Genomic DNA, 20,150 nt, shown 5'->3' with positions numbered 1-20,150 from the left:
CTTACTCCCTTTCCTCCACTGCACACCAGGCTGAGGCCTAGTCAGACTCTAGCTCTAAGTAATTTATACCACTAACAATGAAGACCAATTGCTAATAGCCAGTTGATGTTGCCAAGTCCCATTAAAGCAAATAGCAAAACAGCAGTGCCATAAACAAATTCCGCAGGTAACTACTACACATGCTCCCTAGTTTTTTTCAAAACTTGTTTGTCATTGGTCATTTCAGAGCCAAGCTCGCTTTGCTAATTTATCAATATGTGTTGCCAAGTACTCTCATTTACCTAGTAGAGTGAATGTCTTCTGGGTCTCCATCATATCTACTCTGTCATCGACTCCTTCGATAACAGTATTGCCACCCATTCTTGTATAATTAAATTCTTCTGCATGCCCTACAGATGAAAAGTAAAACTTATAACAATTAATGTACTTGGCAGTGGGACAGAGAGTCTTTCCTCAATAAGTCAGTAGATATGAATGAAAATGGAGTGAAAGCCGTTACCATCTGATAGTTCTTCTAAAATGAGCTCATGGTCTTAGTGTACTTCCGAAATAAAAGGAATCCACATAACAAAACCAGTACAACTGACACTAACCAGCATCCCTTTTGGAAATCTAACAGAGGGCTAAGGATTGATTGGTAGGGAGATGAACTACCATTTTATGCTTGAAGCTGGGTCCTCCAGATTGCAGTTTAAGCTCACATGGAGCTTTTACCATGTCGTTGCTCTGTGGACAAATAAAGAAGCCTTCACTCCCCAGGACTGTCAATATGGCATCCTTCACAAGCATATTCACTAAATAAAGTATTAAGAGTGTGATTTTCAAAGACACCTAAGGACCTGATCCTGCACCTCTAAAGTTACTGGAAACTTTGCCACTGACTACAGCAGGGCCACCCGGGGCGGGGGGGGTGAGTGCGCAAGTGGAGCAATTTGCCCCAGGCCCCACAGGGGCTCCCACGAGAGTTTTTCGGGGCCCCTGGAGCGGGGTCCTTCACCCACCGCCGAAGTGCCGGGTTTTTCGGGGCCCCTGGAGCGGGGTCCTTCACCCGCCGCCGAAGACCCCAGGCCCCCTGAATCCTCTGGGCAGCCCTGGACTACAGTAAGAAGGCTCAAACCCTAGGCAACTTAGAGTAGGTCTACTCTGTGATGAAAAACTTGTGGCACCAAGTCTCAGAACCTGGGTCAGCTAATTCAGGTTCGCAGAGCTTGGGCTGTGGGGCTAAAAATTGCAGTGCCTGGGCCCTGAGACCTGCCCCTCTCGTGAAGTCTCAGGCTCCAGCCTGAGCCCAAATGTCTACACTGTAATTTTATAACCATGGAGTAGGAGGCCCATGAGCCCGAGTCAGCTGACATAGGCCAGCCACAGTCATGCCATGGGATTTTTATTGCGGTGTAGACATACACGTTGGCCTACAGGTCCCACTGAAAGTCAATAAGATTTGTGCTCTAAGACACTTAGGGCTCTTGAAAATCCTATCCTTAAAATGTAACACTGCAAAGGTGAAGAATAGTTTACTTTCTTGAGACATACCCAATTTAAGATGCTTAAATTCTGGTTGCAGAGCAGAAGCACACAGCTGGTAGAATATGTGGTAATTTCGTTCATTCTCTGACTGCAAATGAAAGAAATGAAAACCATGATACTGGAGAAAGAAAAATAAACACGGAAAACACTTGATATTTGACTATAATTGTAGAAGAGTGAATGATTATCCAAGTGTAAATTTTATTGCAATTTAGTTTGAGTCAAACATTGCCTATGCTAAAATGGGCATGCTTTTAGAATTCAGCAAGCACTTTCACTGTGACAAAACCAAGGGCGCTTCCTCTCCAAACCCCATGTCAGTGTGCAGAGTTCTTTGCCAAAACTGTTAATTTAATAATTGATTCAGTTAAAAAACTAACAAGGGCTGGCAAATATAGCAATGTGCACTGCTTCCTTTGGGACTGCTAACTGAAACATTATTCACAGAAAGTGGAAAGCTCTCAAAACTATTTTTATAACCACCTGTTAGATAACAGACGTACAGAGGTAGCTGTTCGGAATACCTGAGAAATTATAAACACAACTACAAGCAAGCAGTACAACATTTTGTTTTGTGTGTTTTTGTAAAAAACAAAACAAAAAACCAACTAACCAACCACCAGATATTTTCCATGCTATTTTAGCACCATTATTTCACAATACAATAATGACTGACACATAATTAGGCCCTGATCCTGCAAACACATAAAACACACATTTAACTTTACATATATGAGAGTGAAGTGAAGTATATTCATAAGTGTTTGCAGGATTAGAGCCTTAGAAAAATAGGTTAAATAAGATTCCACAATGCTACAATTTTTGGATCTCAAAGTTTAGTGTTAACCACAACCTGTTTTGTTAGGTGAAATCCTTTCAAGGTTAAATTATTATGTAAAAACAACGAGGAGTCCTTGTGGCACCTCAGAGACTAACAAAATTTATTTGGGCATAAGCTTTCATGGGCTAGAACCTACTTCATCAGATGCACTAAGTGAAAAATACAGGAGCAGGTATTTTTCACTTCATGAATCTGATGAAGAGGGTTCTAGCCCACAAAAGCTTATTCCCAAATAAATTTGTTAGTCTCTACGGTGCCACAAGGATTCCTCGTTATTTTTGCTGATACAGACTAACACAGCTACCACTCTGAAACCTGTCACCTATTATGTGTTACTGAAAAAAGTTTATGTTTCCAATGTGCTTCTATTAACACTGGTTTTATCAGGGCAAATAAAAAAATCCATCTAAAATTAATGAGATCTTTGATCACTTATATCTAAGAGAAGAATTTCAATTGATTATGCCACCCCAAACAAACAACATGGCTTCTCAAAGAGGAAAGTGGAAATTTTGCTAACCAAGTTGCCAAAATCTCACTTTGGATAGAAATTTTCTAACATTGTTGTAGCTTGGACAGTGCCTGAGTCTGTCAATCACTCAAACTATTCAGTTCAGAGAGCAGTCTAAGACTTTAGATAGCCCATCTCCACAGAGGGTTCAAAGTATCTACTTTCATCTTCCACTTAAACATGTCCAAATATGTGACTTAATCTAGCCAAGTCTCCAATGTGACAACTTGAAATTTGAGAATGAAGCAACACAGGTTTTGCTAGGGGAAAATAAGTTACATTGTGGTTTGCTGTACCATCTAAACTAATTGAACAAAAGGAATAATGTTAATTTCAGTTAAGTAAACTTGCAGGAAAATTTTGTCCTTATCAAATGCCTCAGCTTCATTTCAATTGTGTATTCAAATATCATGAACATTATTTCTTAAACAATGCAAATAAAACATAGCTCAGGCACATCCATTCCTTCTCTCACAAGAGTCAGCTCTAAACCGCAATCTGAAATATAGAATTTCAAAATCTACACAAGCCACGCAGTAAGTTCTCATTTTTATGCCACTGTTAGGAATGACTCAAAATAAGCTCCATTTCCCAGAGAGGCCAATGTACTGCACAGCGCAGTTGATCCCCTAACTCCTCCTCCTCCTCCCTTGGCCCTGCCCCATCTTGGCCGCACGGAGAAGACTTATATTTTTGTGGCTTGGAGAGGAAAAAACAACAACAATGTGGTGATATTGGTGGGAACATAGCGTCTCACTACATTTTTCCCCTGTGAGATCAGAGCCTTTCTGCTGCTCTCCTCCATATGGTATAAGCAGAGACAGAATATACCGTATATATTCGTTCATAAGCCATATATTTTTGGTAAAAAACTGACACATCAAAGAGCGGGGGTTGGCTTATAAACGGGTCTACACCAAAATTTGATGATTTTAAATCTATGGAATCATTGAATTGAATATCTAATACATTGTTGTTTTGTTTACCAGGAGCATCTGCAGGCATGGAGTCCCTCGGCTCCCTGTGGCCGCGGTTCGCCATTCCCAGCCAATGGGAGCTGCAGGAAGTAGCGGCAAACCGTGGACACTGGGAGCGGAGGGGCTCCGTGCCTGTGAACACTCCAGGTAAACAAAACATTCAGGCCCGCTAGCGGCTTACCCTAACGGGCCAGGAGCCAAAGTTTGCCAACCCATGAAATATAGGGTTGGCTTATGAAAGGGTCATACAGTTTTTGCTATTTTTACCTAATCATCTTTGGGGGTGGGGGAGGGGCGGGTTATAAACGAACGGGCTAATGAACCAGTATATACGGTATATGTATAACAGACTCCTATTCCAAACAAAGGTACACACTAAGATTAATACAAATTATGCAATACTTCACCTAACAAAGTTAAACGAGTTGTACAACAGTGATTTCACTGAAGTTGGCTTTTTAAACTTTATTTCACTTACTTGAAAGACAACTCTGGATTTCTCAAGCAGGTACGTCCTCATGTTGGCTCCAATGATTTGGTGTCTCTGATCAAAACTGATTTCAGTATATTTCCCGAACCGACTGCTATTATCGTTGCGTGTGGTTTTCGCATTGCCTACAGCCTATGAACATGGTGAACCTCTTTAATGCCCAAACAGTTTGTGTCAACAGAATCATTCATGCTGTCCAGTATTCAAATGTGAACAAGTAAAGAGGAGTAACTCTCTCAAAATATGACTTAGATCCATAAATGCCCAAAGTTTTTTGTGCCTAAGGATCAATCCGAACATCCAGAGATGGGATTTGGATGTTTATGAGGCCCAAGTCTGGAAATTAGGCTCAGAGTCTCTAGACTAATAATGTAACATGCATATATTAAATGCAATTCTATGCAAACTAAGCACTAAAATAAATAAGTCTCTCTTGTGGTTGGGAGTCTCAAGCTTTTTCTACCCACAATTACAAAACCCCCCACTTCTTTCCTCCTGTAACCATATATCCAAGAATTTTTCCTGCTGTTGCAGACAAAATAATAAAACAACCCCCCACATACTGCAATATACAAACATTTGTTTATTTTTCAAAAGTTCTTTGTGATGGTGTGTGTCTCAATTTGAAAATTTACATTTCAAATATACATAAAAAGATAAAGGCAAACATTTTCAAGTTTGGGTTCCAAAATATAGAACCTAAATAAAGTGACCTGATTTTCAGAGGTGTTGAGATTCAAATCTCACTCAGAAATTAAAGAGAGATGTGGGTGCTCAGAACTTCCGAAAAAATCAGACCTGTGATTTGGATGACTTAATATGGACTTCTATCTGCCATCACCTAGACTGAGTTCAAGACCACCTACAATTATCCATTAACACCCACATTAGCTTGTGTTGTCGCTGAGTTATTACAGATGGTTCCAGTCAGAAAAGAAGGAATTTAGTTTTTGAAAAAGTGGTTAAAGGAGAAGATGGTGACATGAAAAGTGTGACAGCACAAAACTGTAATAAAACAATAAGTATAGCCCACTGAATAGTTACCGGTATAAACATTATACTCAATACTTCACATTTGCAAGAAAGTTAAACATATTTGTGACATGGATAAAAGTGTACGTACATGTTGAATATTTTTGATGATGTCACAGGACTGGGCTCTTAAAATGTATATAGTTTACTAAGAGTTACTTGAATACCTGGAATGCTCATTGACTTCTACCATAGGAGCTCAGCAGCTTTCAGGATTCAGCCTTTAATGAGTATAAAGACCCTTTACTTATACATCCTTAAATTTACCTCTGTTATTGGGTTGGATGCCAGTACTTTATCCTCCACATGCGCATTGCTGTTTGACTTACTGACTGTGGCAAAGTATCTCATAGCATATCTAGCAGACACAGTTTTTCCAGCTCCTGATTCTCCACTGACTATAACAGATTGATTCCTGTTGTTTCTAAAACAGAACGATAAGAAGGAGATTTTAAATATCTTGATAGTCTAAAAGTATATATATGCATGGAGTAAATGTTATTGTGACCAGCACCACTGCCAGCTTTCAGCTTCTCTTTGGTCTTTTGGCTTCTCCTGTTTTGTTTGTCCCCTTCAGGCTGTAGTCAACACAAATCATTGAGCTAGGACCACCTTTGTCCTTTCCCCGTGACAGGTATTAAAAAGGGGGTGTAAGTTCCAGAAACTCTACCCCTCAGTATTTGCCATGAGATTTTTAAATTATATTTTAGAAGAAACAAGCGTTAAACAATGAAAACATACAGTACCTTGCCATTTGTTTATAAGCCTCTTCTGCCACAGCAAATATATGTGGATCCATATCCCCCATGTTCTGCCCACTATATGCATGGATAATGGCATCCCCATATATTGGCAACTGTTTATAGGGGTTCATTGCAACCAAAATGATTCCTATGAAAAAATAAACAGGACAAAAATCAGATGTATCCTCCCATTTTCTACAAGACCTAACAAAAGGTAAGGTATTGAAAACGAGCAACCACAACTAAATTGCTGCGTAGTAAAAGTATTCATATCTGAACTAATCACTATGCAGGGGCCTGGTCACTGGATCAGTCCTTACTCATGCATAATTAAGTTTCTTGAAGCCAGGGTGATTTAACAGATTTCAGGAAAACATAATTCTGATCCTATTGTACTTTCAGCAGCAAAGATGTAAACTTTTTAAAATGTTAGTTTAATCATTTATCTGACACCCTGGGTTTGTTTTTACGTACCACTATAAGTGTAGATAAGTTTTGACTCCACAAAACGAACTTTAAGATTGTGTAGAACAGCAGGTTCATGGAGATAGCTAAGGGCTGTGAGGTCATTTTCACCAACAAGTATGTCAGGATTTCGTAGAGGTGGCAAAGGTGCTGGATCAACAGGGTAATTCAATTCCTGACAATGCAAATTACATGAAACGCACGTGTAAATACATATTGAACTTTTTGGCTACCTTTGTCCTAACTGTTGCATGGATGATGAATCAGTGCCTGATCTTGCATTCTGCCAACACCAGTTAACTTCCAATGACATCCATGGTCATTTTAGTGTACAAGGAATGCAAGATGGGGCCCCTCAATGGCTCATAAAAATAAAGGCTTATTTCCTCTCTCTCTAATATATTATACTGAAACATACCAAGTGTTTTTTACATGAAGCCTCTTCAATCAGTACAGAGAATGAGAGGTTTAAATTAAACATAAAAACTCTGCAGTAGTTTAAATGCAGTTTAGGGAGCATGAGTGTAGCTGGAGTGACCTTTTTCCCAGCTGTCCCGGGTGCTGGAATGGCCTATGGTCTTGCAGACAACTGGTCTTAAGTTAGCTTCTAAAGACAGTTCTATCTTATCACAAACCTTTGACTAGGTGGGGAACATAAAGATGAGATAAAGTTACCTTTTCGTTCCCCACCAAGTCCTAGAAAATCTGGGCCCTAATCTTCAAAGTCCTCAGTGGGATTGACCCAAATAACTATATGATCTCTATGATCATGTCCTTGCATGACAGCTATGTTCTATTGGAACAACGGAACGGTCATCCTGAAGAGTGACATGTGCATGCAGAAGAGGCAACTGGCTCATGATTGTGGAACATGCTTCCCAAAGAGCTCAGATTAATCCTGGACCTCATTGCCCTTCGAAAAAAATGTAACCCCCCACTTTTCTGACCTATATTTCCTTCAATAACTCAGCTTATATCACATTTTTTAAAAAGTAGTCCTTATAAAATGGGGAAAGGAAAGAAAAACAGTCATCTTCTTGTGCTCACATAAACAAATTTGTAAGCTGCACAGATACCAAGGTGATGGGTGCAGTATAACAACTTACAAAGAGCTTCACTCCCATCTCTGTCCTTGCACCTCAGACAATCAGAGAAACATACAATAACTCATTCTCAGGCTAGGGAGGTGTTCACTATGTATTTTGGAAAAAAGTAGTGTCACAAATTAGAGGTTCATAACAGTGTGGTTCTACTGTATATGTACTACAAATCATATACTAAAGCAATGAGTTTACAAAAAAATTATGGACAAGCTCCTCAGCTAACACCATAATTGGCATAGCTCCATTTTCCCTTGTCAGTGCAATGGGGCATACACTGACAAGCACTGGATGGTAAAATTAAGCTCTTTACATTTTTTTTAGGGGATTGCTACTTAGTGTACAGTTTTAATGGCTAGAAAATCCTAAAATTGCAAGAAAATCAAGAACATCGTACTGGCCACAGTCAGAAACAACATCCTGGACTACACAGACCATGATCTAATCCAGCCTCTCATTAAAAATTGAAATAACTATGTCTATTTTTTCTTACCGTTCCATCTTCTAATAGTAGGTGAAGCACATGGTCTCCTGTTCTGTAGTTCTTTGTGATTTCAGCAGACTGCCAAACTTCTTCGTTGTCAGGGATCCAAACCCTGTTGTACTACAACAGCAGAATAAGATAAGCATTAACTCTAATGCTATTTAAAGAACAGACTATCTTTAAAATACATTTTCCAGATATTTTTTTGAATGTGATCTAATGGTTAAAATACAGGACTTGGAGGCAGGACTCCTAGGTTTTATCCCTGGGTCCACTATGGACTTACTGTGTTACCATGGGCAAATGCCTTGTGCTTTAATTATATTTGTAAAAGAGCTATACAGTGTAACCTCAATTATCCAAAGATCTCAGAGGTGCTGGCTCAGAGTTTCAAGTTAAGCAGAAGGCAGAGCACTCTCAATTAAGGACACTGAAAAGAGTGTAAAATCATGCTTACTGCAGAAGCTCTGATTTAAGGAGCATGCACAAGTATCTCTGCTATAAGTATTACACAAGCCCAGGAGTCTTATTCTGTAGGATTTACATGATCACTTCCTTAAAACCATGCAAGGGGAGATTTAACATAGGAAAAATTTTGCAAAAGAAAATACCTACGCAGTTACTTTTCTTTTTATACGATTAAAGACCAAACTCCACAGAATAATCTCTCAGGTCCCTGAAGACAGACTTCAAAGCCTGCTGGATGGTTTCTCTATTTACAGCCAGCCAGGTAGCTCCCATAAGGCCAGCTGGTTCAGCAGGAATCTTTCACCCTTTAGGGATTTTAGCTCAGCCCCAGAGTTAAAGCATTCTGCCCTAAAAGCACCTAACGCTTGACGTGAGCTGCTGAACTGGATGTCTTTTGTAGAAGAGTTGTGAAACAATGTTTATTGAAGTGTTCTGAGCTCCTCAAAAGTAATACTGCTACTTAGGTGCAAAGTATTACCAACATATAACAACTTGCTGTGATACCTGTATATCTTAAATATGCTTTAGTCATGAGACTAAGGGCTAAACAGTGCAGATGTTCCTGTATAAACACTCACTTAAAAAGTATAAAACTTAAGTTATACAACAAAAGTGGAAGGAGTGTGTCCAGCTGCCATCAGTATAGAGTATATATTGTGTCTCTCTCGCTAAACTACTGAATTTATTAGAGAATTTCATTTAGAACCAATGCCGTTCTACATTTTTAATAATTTCCACTGCCACTTTAAAATAAATTATCAAAGACATGATTATCTCTGTTGTTTATACTGGAGTTTGCTCTGGCACAGACCATCTGTTCTTCCTACTGTGAAGTCATAATGCTTTGTTTATGACATCACAGTCATCTCCATAGCAACAGACTGATGTTAACCACAACAGCATTATGACTTCACTGAAAGAACAAGCAAAACTAGCAACAGACTAAGGTGGGAAAATTCTTATCTGAAGTACACATCTCTTTGACAGCAGCCAGGGAACAGAAATTATGTAGGAGAAGTCCTTTTGTACAAATGATCAAAACAATCAAATCTCTACTTCTATTCTGCGAGTGACATAAGAAATACAGTATCATGATAGTAATCTACACTTCCATAATGTCTTCTAGCCAAGGATCCTGAAGCACTTTACAAACACTAAAAGAATGAAGCCTCAAAATATGTTTATGGAGTAGGGATCATCATGCCCATTTCACAGATGGGATAACTGAGGCACAGAGAGGTTAAGTAACTAGCCTAAGATCTCTCAAAAGGTATGTGGCAGTGGCAAAAATAGGATCTTGGGGCCCTATTTTCCTGCCACAGGATAAAACTCCCATTGAAGTCAATAGAAGCTCCTATATTTATGTCCTGCAGCAGATTGGTCTCCTGTTTCCTAGTGCTGTGCTTTTGCCTTTAAAGACCACCCATCCTCCTCCCCACATTAAAAAAGAGAAATAATATCAGCATAATCCTTTATTCTAAATAGGCCACCATAGATGACTATCAGACTTCAATATGCAAATGTTGAAAATCAATACTACTGAATGAATTTGAATAAGGAACGGCACTGATTAATGGCTTTGATATACTGAATGCAGACTAGCTGTTCTAGTGAAGGGGAAAATGCTATTTACCCAGACTAATTATAACATGAAATCCTGAACAATTACCAATTATAAAAAAACAACAGAGTTTTCGCTTTAATTTTCTGAACCAAACAAGCAACTTATTAGTGAAGCATAACAAAAAGGACATGCCGAAGTTTGAAATGCTGATTACATTTGAAATAATTCATTCCTAATTGCTAAACTTTTGTATTCAATAATTGAGCACTGTCTAGATTTTACCCATTACAGAAAAAATCCTATAGCAAAGAGAGCTTTAAAGTTTCATAGATTAGAATTCAGATCTTACACCTTAATGGAGTACTCATGTAATGGAACTTTTTTTTTGCACTTTAGAAACTTGCTGGTTGTAACATTGAGAACATAGTACGATTTTGTACGTGTAATACTTCCTACAAATATTATAGTGCATAACAAGATAGGATGCATTCACATTATGCATCAGACTAACATTCCAGAAACAATTAATAGATTCATAGATTCCAAGGCCAGAAGGGACCATTGTGATGATCTAGTCTGACCACCTGTATAACACAAGATATAGAAATTCCCCAAAACAATTCCTAGAGTAGATCTTTAGAAAAACATCAAAATTTTATTTTCAAATTGCCAGTGACGGAAAATCCACCACAACCCTTGTTAAATTGTTCGAATGGTTAATTTTCAGTTAAAAACGTATACCTTATTTTCAGTCCGAATTTGTCTAGCTTCAACTTCCAGCCAATGGCTTGCATTATACCTTTGTCTGTTAGTTTGAAGAAGCCATTAACAAATATTTGTTCTCCATGTAGATTCTTATAGACAGTACTCAAGTCACCCCTTAACTTTTTCTTTGTTAAAATGAACAGAAGAGCACCTTGAACCTATCACTATAAGGCATGTTTTCTAATCCTTTAATCATTCTTGTGGCTCTTCTCTGAATCCTCTCCAATTTATCAATATCCTTCTTTTTTCAGTTGCCTTCACTTCCCCGCTAAACCAGGCCAGTTTTTAAACCACTAATACAGACTTCTTCCTCAATTGTGAGATTGTGGCATTTTGGGCATCTAGAAAAGTGTTCTTAAACAATTCCCAATCATCACTCACATATTTTTGATTAAATTTTTCCCTCCCAGCTGATTTGGCTCATACTTGTTTTCAACTTTGCGAAAATGGCCCTTTTAAAGAACCAAGTTTTTTTTATATATATATATATATACACACACACACACACACACACACACATATATATATATATATATATATACACACACAAACTTATATATCTGGATTTTAATCTATTTGCACATTATAAATGTTATCAAGTCATGATCACTTGTAGCATAGCTACCATTAATTTTTAGTTCTGTGATCAGTATCTCTTTATTTGTCAATATGATACGGAGACCAAAACAGTAGCAATGATTTTGAAATTCTCAGCTCTAGCACTTACAGCAAAAACACACTCTTCAAAATGAAATAATGCCACAGCTGACAATCTTGTTAAGATCCACTGTCAGGGTTTACTTCCAGAAAATGTCAGGCCTTCCCGGCCCCCGATGATCTCTTATACCATCCCTTTCCTGAAAGATCCCTCTCTGCCACATCCCCTTAATAGAACAGTAAATAAAAATAAAAAATAAAACCATAATAAATAATGGGTGTTCTGTTAAAAAATATGCTGAAATCAATTCCATTTTGTGGTGCAGATTAAGACCATTTGTTGGTTTTCCCTTACCTTTCTTTCTTAAAATCTTGAGGCAGGGTTTCTAAATCTTTTTCCATACTGTGTACTACATCTTAATAGAGAGAGTTTTATTCTTCCAATTTGTTATGACATAACATCCCTATGACAACTGCTTACGTGGAAAAGCAACATTAATAAAGTATTTAGGCTGGTATTTGCAAAGGTGTCTAAGGGAGTTAGGACCCCAATTCCTATTGAATTTTAGTGGGCTCTAGATCCTAACTCCTTTAGGCTCACTGGAAAATCTCAGCCATAATGCACATTTCTGTGTCTTTAATAAGTATTTTTTCCCTTAAGGGAAAAAAAAAAAAAAGGACAAACATCACTGTCAACCTTTGCTCTTCACTTCATCTTCCCTTGGACCTGCTCTGCTTCATCCCCTGTGCCTCTTTGGACAGAATATCCATAAGAGAAACATGTGCACAGAAACAATCATTACAGTATTATTTTTTATTCTTGTTTTTTAAACAGTTGTTCACAGAGACCCTGAAGTGAAATCCTGGCCTCGCTGAAGTCAATGACAAAACTCGCATTGACTTGAATAGAACCAAGACTTCACCCAGATACTTTTTTCCTCCTGCTACTCTGGATATAGTAGGGAACGATCAGCTGCCTCGTTCCCACTTCCCCATGCCACTTGTCTCCTACTGTCAGTGGGTTCAAGTCCCTGTTTTCTCTCCTCCTCTTCTGTAGCAGTGACCCCATAGGAGAACCATATAGGCTGAATCCTTATTTCCAAGCTGCTTTAGAGACATCCAAGCTTTCAAAAGACCCCTAATGGGAATACTCTCTAAAAGGTGACCAGCAAAGTATTTTAGAACAATGGTTTTGTACCATTTTTGCTTCTATGTGATATATACAAACATGTCTGAATTCTCCCCTTTTTCAAGTCATCTTTCCAGGACTCAGGAATAGCTGGTATGAGACCATAGGCAGTGCAGGTACTTCTTTGAAGGCACTAGCTTGTTCTCCAGAATCACAATTTTAATTTAAAAAAAAAAAAAAAGGTAAGTGTCTAGCTTTTATGCTGCCAAAGAAAACCTCAATAAATGTGAATTGAGTGTAAACGAAGCAGAGGTAAGTCTGCAGAGAACCTGGAAAAATAGTTCTGTGAGGTGCCCCATTCATCTCAATGAAGTGTTAGCTCAGATGCCCAGGGATTATCATTTAAGAGAGAGAGAGAGAGGGTCACATATCTGCATCTTTGGACGCCACAAACGAGCTGGTGTTTGGGAGATACCACTACTTACTTCTTTTCCTCTAATCAGGTGGTGGTCCAGGAGCCTACCAGAATCTATGGACATATTCAATCCCTTTTAAGGGGGAGCAAGTTCAAGGAACCTCATGGAACCTACCATATTTTGAATATCTGCATAATCTCATCAGTAGTATCTTATTTTGGTGACTTGCATAGGCAGAGTTTATTTTGTGGGTGAAGCTCAAAAGAGTATCGCCACCTTCCCCCCCTGGATCTGACCCCTGACAACCATCAAGAAACTTGATGGTACTAAACATATCATTCAGTGAACACCTTTCAAACTTCCAATGCCCTTCATGAGTCCGTTTGGTGATGCCCACAAAATAAGGAACATTTTGCACATTATTAAGAAGATATGCAAAGTCACAGAAGTCTTTCTTGAACAAACTACAATCCATAGTAGTGAAATTATTTTTGCCTAAGCGATCAAAGATAACCCCCAAATCAAATTACTAATACATTTTATACCCAAATAAAAGGTGTTGTTTAATAAGATAGATGAAGAAGAAATTTTAACTATTTCCTTGTCTTGAAATACTAGGCTAGACTTTCACTTTTATCGCTGTCACATATGTTGATTTCATGGATACTGTATACATATTTATATTTACATATGCTAAAATAGAACATTTCAATAAATATTATTCTAACCAGACCAACAGTATTATAATCAAACTGCCTAGCCTAGACTGAGCGTGATCATATGTGAGAAACTAAACTATGCTTATGTAAAGAACAAAAAAAGCATGTGACCAAAGTATTCTTCAGAAAGTGTCCCAGCAGTTCCAGGTGCCTCCATTGGTAAATGTAACCAGCCAGCTTAAGGTCGGTTTAATTGAACCCTACCTTGCAAGTAAACACAGAGAGTTTACTTATTCTCCGTTAAAGTTACACCCAGTCTTTCCCCGCCTGCATGACACTATGCTGGATTCAAGAATAGATTGTGTTCTTTTAGCTTCTCAAAAAGAATTTTAGCCACTCAGAAAGAATTACTTATGTGCAAGTAATAAGATGAATAAATATAGTCAGTCCAGACATCTAGAGTTAAACTTGTAATGACATTATGTATTATGGCAGAACAGAGATATTTGATTGTAAATTAGTAATACACAGGCACAGTGTTTACCTTGGTTATTTAAAGAAAAAAGTTAAACAGACAACTTATTTACCATGACATTATAGTGACTGGGGAAAAAACAGGAAGTAAATTATACAAACAAAAAATTCAGTTTACATTTTGAAGAATAAATTTCCCCTTTAGCTTCATGAATGACCAATTATATCCAAAGTTTACCCCAAAGGTGAGAGCTGATATTCTGTATTTCAAGGTGCTTATTTCAGAATTGCCTGAATGACTAGTTTAGCTTGTTGGGACTTCTGCATAAATAATGCCTCATACTCCCCAAATACAACAATATCAAAAGTTTCAAATAAAAGTACTCTTCCGTGATACCCACTTAGGAATTTTAAAGCCTACTTAGGTTACTTCAATTCACATATATGATATCTGATACATGAGAGAGCTTTTAAAAATAATCTGGGGAGGAACAAACTGCATATCTTTGGAATGAATTGCATTAACTTGAACAAACAAATTAAAACATACACAACTACATATATGAGTATCGCTGGCCAACCTTTAACTTAAAGATGCCCTTCCCATAGTAAGCAATAATAAATCCGTCATTCTTGTTCTATTCTATACTGAAGCAAGAAGAGATGAAATATTGTTCAGAAACTTATTAACTTTTCTTTTTCAAATTACATAAAAATGTTAATTGCATTCCTATGTGTCCTATAGACCTGTATACTGATATTACCCATATCCTGCTCCATAGATGCTGATTGTATTTTGTCTCATTAGTCATGTTAAAATTTTCTGTACATGTCTGGCTGTCTCACCTTTTGCTATATAACTTTATGTTCATAGTCAGAATACCAATTAACATATACTATTTTTAAAAAACAAATGCAAGTACAATAATTTTGTACAAATTGTGCCAGATTGTGTCTTGGATATAACTAAAGACTAACACAATATGTTTTAGACATGTCTAAAGAGGTACTACTTCTACCAGTTCAATATAGTGAACCACATCAGTGGGTGAGGGGAGTGAGAGATTGATTTAATATTCTAAGTTAAAACTTCCATGGGTTTCCTACTGCATCTTGTCTTATCTATGGCTGTTGGTCTTATTTTGCAAATACTTAGGCACATGCTTAACTAAATGGACACATGCTTAAAGTTAAGCATGTACTTAAGCATTTGTAGGAGTGGGTTTTATGGATGTGTTTTAGATTAAGATTTCTTTCTTTAGGTCTTTTATAGCACCGACAGCGTATTCAGAGCTGAATAATATAAAAATGTGTCACCAAAGATTAAGTCTTATTTATTCTTTTCTGACCTTAACAATGTAATAAGTAAATAAACATGGTTTAAGTAAAAATGTCCTCAGCTACTGATATAGCTATCTGTGGCTCATGCACTGGTAGCCAGGAAGCTGCACCCAAGGATTCCTCCATACAAGGGGAATCCCTCACAAAACGGGATCCCCTGGATTTCTGTTCTACTTTCTGTCTCCAGGGCAAAGCAAACTCACTGGACATGAGAGCTGGCCCCACAGTATGCAAACTGTAAAGTGATCATAATGGTAATAAACACTTAGCACTTGATCTGAAGGTGGATAATGCTTATAGATGGGGAAAGGGAGGAGGCATAGGGAAGTGGCATGACTTGCCAAACCTCACTTCAGTGTCAGAAACTGGGAACAGAAGCCAGGTCTCATGATTCACAACAGCATTTCACTTCTGTTTCATTATTATTGCCTAGCTGAAGCTCTATACAATTGTGTAAATGTTTGGTTTATTTATTAAAGCAATTCTGCAGGCAATCAGACTTGAAGAATCATCCAGGCAGGATAATCCGCTCCTTTCTAAGTGATAGAGTCCTTATTTTAGTTTAATAAATAACCTATAGAGTATAGATCTAACAGAAACCTGCCGTTTACTAGCCCTGTTCAGTCCCAGGAGAATGGTAAATCATAGCTCATTATTAAAAACAGTCTCTTGGGTGAAAGTCATGATATTTTCCTATAAAAAGTTTTTTTAATCTCAACAGCCTACCATAAATTCAGCCTCTCACAATATCTGGCACTTTTCTTAATGCCCCAGTTCTTGGAGTCCTGTGATTATGCGGGAAGGGTAGTTTTCATTTAAAAGAGCGAGGGAGCGGGGGAGAAATTCTGGCTCCACTGAAGTCAATGGAAGAACTCCCATGGACTTCAAAAGGGCCAGGATTTCCCCCTACTTTGCCAGCTGTCATAGTTGCAAAGAAAAGTTAGTGGATGTGAAGCCTCGAGTACAAAGACCAGAAGGCAGATCCAACGACCCCCAAAGGTGTGTGTGGTATTTTTCTTTTTAATCTCATGCTTCTGGGGGGCTTCACTCACGATTTCTGAGGGACTGGGGTCGGCAAGGCTGGTGCATTTACTCTCCAGTCCCGTACTTTGGAGGCAAAGTATAACCAGAGTCAGGGGTGCAGGGACAGTTTTTATGGGGAGAGGGGTTGCTGATGGAAACCATGTGCTCGGTATTTGTTAACAGGACTTCAAGCCGGGGGTCGGCAGCGCCCCCAGACCCACTGCCCCGAGTTCGGGACTAGGGACCCTCTGGTGCTGCCCCCCAAGCTGGGGGCGCGGCGGGGCTCCGGGGACAGGCACATCCGGCTCGCCCTGCCCACGCAAAACCTTCCCCCCCCCGTCCATTCCCAGGGCGGCAGGTGCCCCTGCCCCGAGCGCGGCGGCATCTCCCTCCCCCAGCCCAGGGCAGGCCCCGGCCGGCCAAGGGCCCCGCGCTGGAGGGATGCCGCAGCCCCACTCGCCCGGCTCACCTGCGTGTAGAGCTCGGCCAGCGCCATGGGGCCGCTCCTCCGCGCCTCGGGGAAGGAGCCGGGCTCGCTCCGCAGCTGGCAGCTCCCGGGCGGGCCCCGCCGCGCCAGGTGTGTCCCGCTCTAGCCCCTCCCGAGCGGGGTGGAGCCGAGCCGACACCGGACCTGCCGCTGGGCCACCAGGGGCCTTCATCCATCCGTCCCCCGCCGGGGCAGAGACCAATCCGGCTTCGCCCCTCCGCCAGAGACCCCCCCCGGGGAACTTCACCCCCCGGGACGTGCGGCCCAGCAGGGCCAGAGACTGAGTGTGGAACAGCGCTGCGTCTTGGCGCCTCGAACCCGTGCGATGTGTGAACATTGTTTTAACAGGGGTTGACCGCGCTCGTGCTGACCTCCAGAGGCGCCTGTTTTAGCTCAAACGGTGGGTAAACGAGGTGGCCCTAAACTTGGCTGGAAAACCAGCAGCGAGGAAGGAGGGCCAGAGCCTGTCCACACAGCCGCTCCCGAGATGTTTTCAAGCATGATGTTGCCCACCCGTGCCTGATCAAACACCGCTGTGGCTAAGGCACTGTCTACTCTGCTGTGCTGGAATTGAGGCAAATTCTCAGGGTGTGGCCCGAAGACAGACAAGGGAAGCAGCAATTTGCACCAATAGCTTACCCTACATTCCAACAACGGGAACAAATAGTGGCTTTTTCTGTCAGTACTAAGGGGTGCACTGGTGCAGCTATAGCAGTGGCTATCATTGGGGCAAATCCCCAGTCTAGGCATGGCCAAACTTAGTTCTGTATTTAAGGGGGCTACAGCATGCAGGGTTTCCCTAGAGAAGGAGAGCAGTCTCCTCCCTGAATTTTTTTTAAGACACCCCAGCTGTATTAAAGAAGCTCTGAATATGTCATTTTCCAAGGTATTAGCTTGGAAATTAGTAACTTTATAAACATTCTCCATCATGTTGTTAGTTGGTTCTTTACAGCTACTGTGTACAGTCCACTCAAAGGAGGCTGGCTCAGTCTGCTACAGCTATAGGCAAAGGGCTCTGGGCTGAGAGTCTGGTAACTGGGGGATTTCCTTTTTTAATTTTGTTGGCAATGAAATGGTGTATTAACCCACCCTTGGTATATGGAATCCAGTGTCCTTAATTTGGAATTAAAACATTTATCCATGACTACATTTTGTGCTCAAGCCAAATGGTTGAAGGGGGAGATTTTCTGAAGCACAAATGAATATTGGATACTTCTCTTTCTTTAGTGGTATTGACAGTCTCCCTCAAAATGAAGAAACATATACTTCAATCTAGTGTTCAAAAATAAAAATAAATAGAATTATTAAATGTAGCTGTTGTGTATAGTTGGTACAGTAACTTACCCCCCTGATTTTTATAATTATTGTACAGTAGTCTTGTACCCCAAAAAATACCCATTGGTACAACTGGAACAGCTTATCTTGGGTAAATCTTTATTAGTAAAAAATAAAATATATATTTACTGAAGGAACCCAGATGACCAAGGGAAACCATTCCTGAGTAAATAAGCAACAACAATAGAAATGTAACTAATTGCATTCTTTATAAAATTCTATTTGGGTTTTTTCCTTACATTTTATTAAACCAACAAGGAAATTGAATATACAAAAGCCCAAATTTAAATACAGTATTAAGGTTGTGACAAATTAACAAAAGCTCAAAATATAGCTAACTATAATGATGTTGGTGTGATCCAGGTGCCAACTGGCAGATGGCATAAAGGGTGTATAGGGGGTTTACAGGGATCCTCTGGGGTTGGTATATGCATAATAATTTACCAAAGGGTGGCATATAAGGTCTCTACCACAAGCCAGTAGCTTACTGGTCATAACAATCTTTGCAAAATGTGTGGTTGATATTTAAGGAGTTATGTATCTATACTGAAAATTATGGTTTTAAAGTATGTAAGTTAAGACAGATGACTAGAAGGTGATAGATTCTGTTCAGATGGGGGAATGTAGTGATTGGGGACTCACCCCTGCAGCATCTCCTGCTGGAGGTCTGGGAATTGGCTCGCTTTCCAGCTCCAGAGCACCCTCTGCAGGCTGATGTCATCCCCACTCGCTGGCTCCCGTATCCCTCCCAGACCCTAGTGCCCCTTTATCTGGGGGTTCTGCCCCAGCAGTATCCCCTCAGTCTCTGGGTCTCCCCTCCCCAGGGAACCTCCAACCCCCTAATCCCACCTTGCCTCAGTGCCTACTGCCAGTCATCATTTAGCCCCTGCTCCCTGAGGCAGCCTGCAGCGGCCACTCATCATTGGCAAGGAGGGGTAGGACCTGCTGCCACTGCCTAGCCCCGGTCTGCCCTTTTGCAACCCCAGTATCTGGTTTAGGCCCAGCACAAGGCCTTGCAGCCTGGGGAGAGGTCAGGATGGAGCTCCCCAGCCCCTCTTGCCTTTCCCCCAGCACTACCCTACCTCAGGTCCCTGCTCAGCTCCCAGACAGCTAGGTCCTTCCCTCTCAAAAGCTAGAGAGGGAGTCTCCTAAGCTCTGGGCTCACTGGCCTTTTATAGGGCCAGCTGCAACCTGATTGGAATGTGGCCCCAGCTGTGGCTGCCTTCCCCATCAGCCTAGCCACTTCTCACATCCCCAGCCTTCTCCCAGTGCTGGCTTTAACCCTTTCCGGGCCGGAGCAGGTGACCACCCCACTACAGGGAAGTAAATGCTTCTTTCTCTAGCTGGTCATTGTGTGGCTCACAATGGAAGTCTATTTGCATATGAAGCCACCAACTAATCAAGGTTACAAAATTGACACGAGATTGCAAAAATCTATAGAAAGAAACATACAGCAGGAGGGGACCTGGTTTATGAATAAAGATCAAACAACTATTTTGATGTATCTGGGATTTCAAGGAGAGACGTACTATTCTTCATTTCAGAAACAAGCTTATTTTGTGAAAAAGGGATCATAGCCTACCTGGCTGAGAAATGCTGAGCAATGTGAGACATGACAGTAATTAGTTAAGTGAGTATGTTCTAGAACAGGGATCGGCAACC

At 40.3% G+C, this 20,150-nt stretch overlaps 1 protein-coding gene and 1 long non-coding RNA gene across 10 annotated transcripts in view; one reads left to right on the top strand and one right to left on the bottom strand.

The window, feature by feature from the left end:
* The window catches only part of MYO5C (myosin VC), a 54,269-nt gene extending 37,027 nt beyond the window's left edge, over window positions 1–17,242 (bottom strand). For 2 of the 5 annotated variants that reach the window (XR_004647312.1, XM_034782899.1), the window contains exons 1-8: window positions 17,136–17,242; window positions 8,180–8,290; window positions 6,596–6,761; window positions 6,125–6,269; window positions 5,646–5,802; window positions 4,335–4,478; window positions 1,534–1,615; window positions 282–389 (exon numbers count right to left, since the gene is read on the bottom strand). Coding sequence is in view for 4 of the 5 variants with exons in the window: in XM_034782899.1 (XP_034638790.1) it covers window positions 282–389; window positions 1,534–1,615; window positions 4,335–4,478; window positions 5,646–5,802; window positions 6,125–6,269; window positions 6,596–6,761; window positions 8,180–8,290; window positions 17,136–17,162 (940 nt within the window). In the remaining variant the exon portion in view is untranslated. Of the gene's footprint in view, window positions 1–281; window positions 390–1,533; window positions 1,616–4,334; window positions 4,479–5,545; window positions 5,619–5,645; window positions 5,803–6,124; window positions 6,270–6,595; window positions 6,762–8,179; window positions 8,291–17,135 lie in introns of those variants that run through there. The other 3 variants (XM_034782895.1, XM_034782896.1, XM_034782898.1) reach the window with 2 other exon arrangements.
* Window positions 17,243–17,406: 164 nt separating this feature from the next.
* The window catches only part of LOC117883540, a 58,598-nt gene continuing 55,854 nt past the window's right edge, over window positions 17,407–20,150 (top strand). For all 5 annotated transcript variants that reach the window (XR_004647317.1, XR_004647314.1, XR_004647313.1 and 2 more), the window contains exon 1: window positions 17,407–17,553. This is a non-coding gene — a long non-coding RNA (uncharacterized LOC117883540). The remainder of the gene's footprint in view (window positions 17,554–20,150) is intronic.

This window comes from Trachemys scripta, chromosome 10 (genome assembly GCF_013100865.1).
Source record: "Trachemys scripta elegans isolate TJP31775 chromosome 10, CAS_Tse_1.0, whole genome shotgun sequence".
NCBI classification, from domain to species: domain Eukaryota; kingdom Metazoa; phylum Chordata; order Testudines; family Emydidae; genus Trachemys; species Trachemys scripta.
The sequence above is the reverse complement of the archived record's forward strand: the minus strand, read 5'-3'. Positions and strand labels throughout refer to the sequence as shown.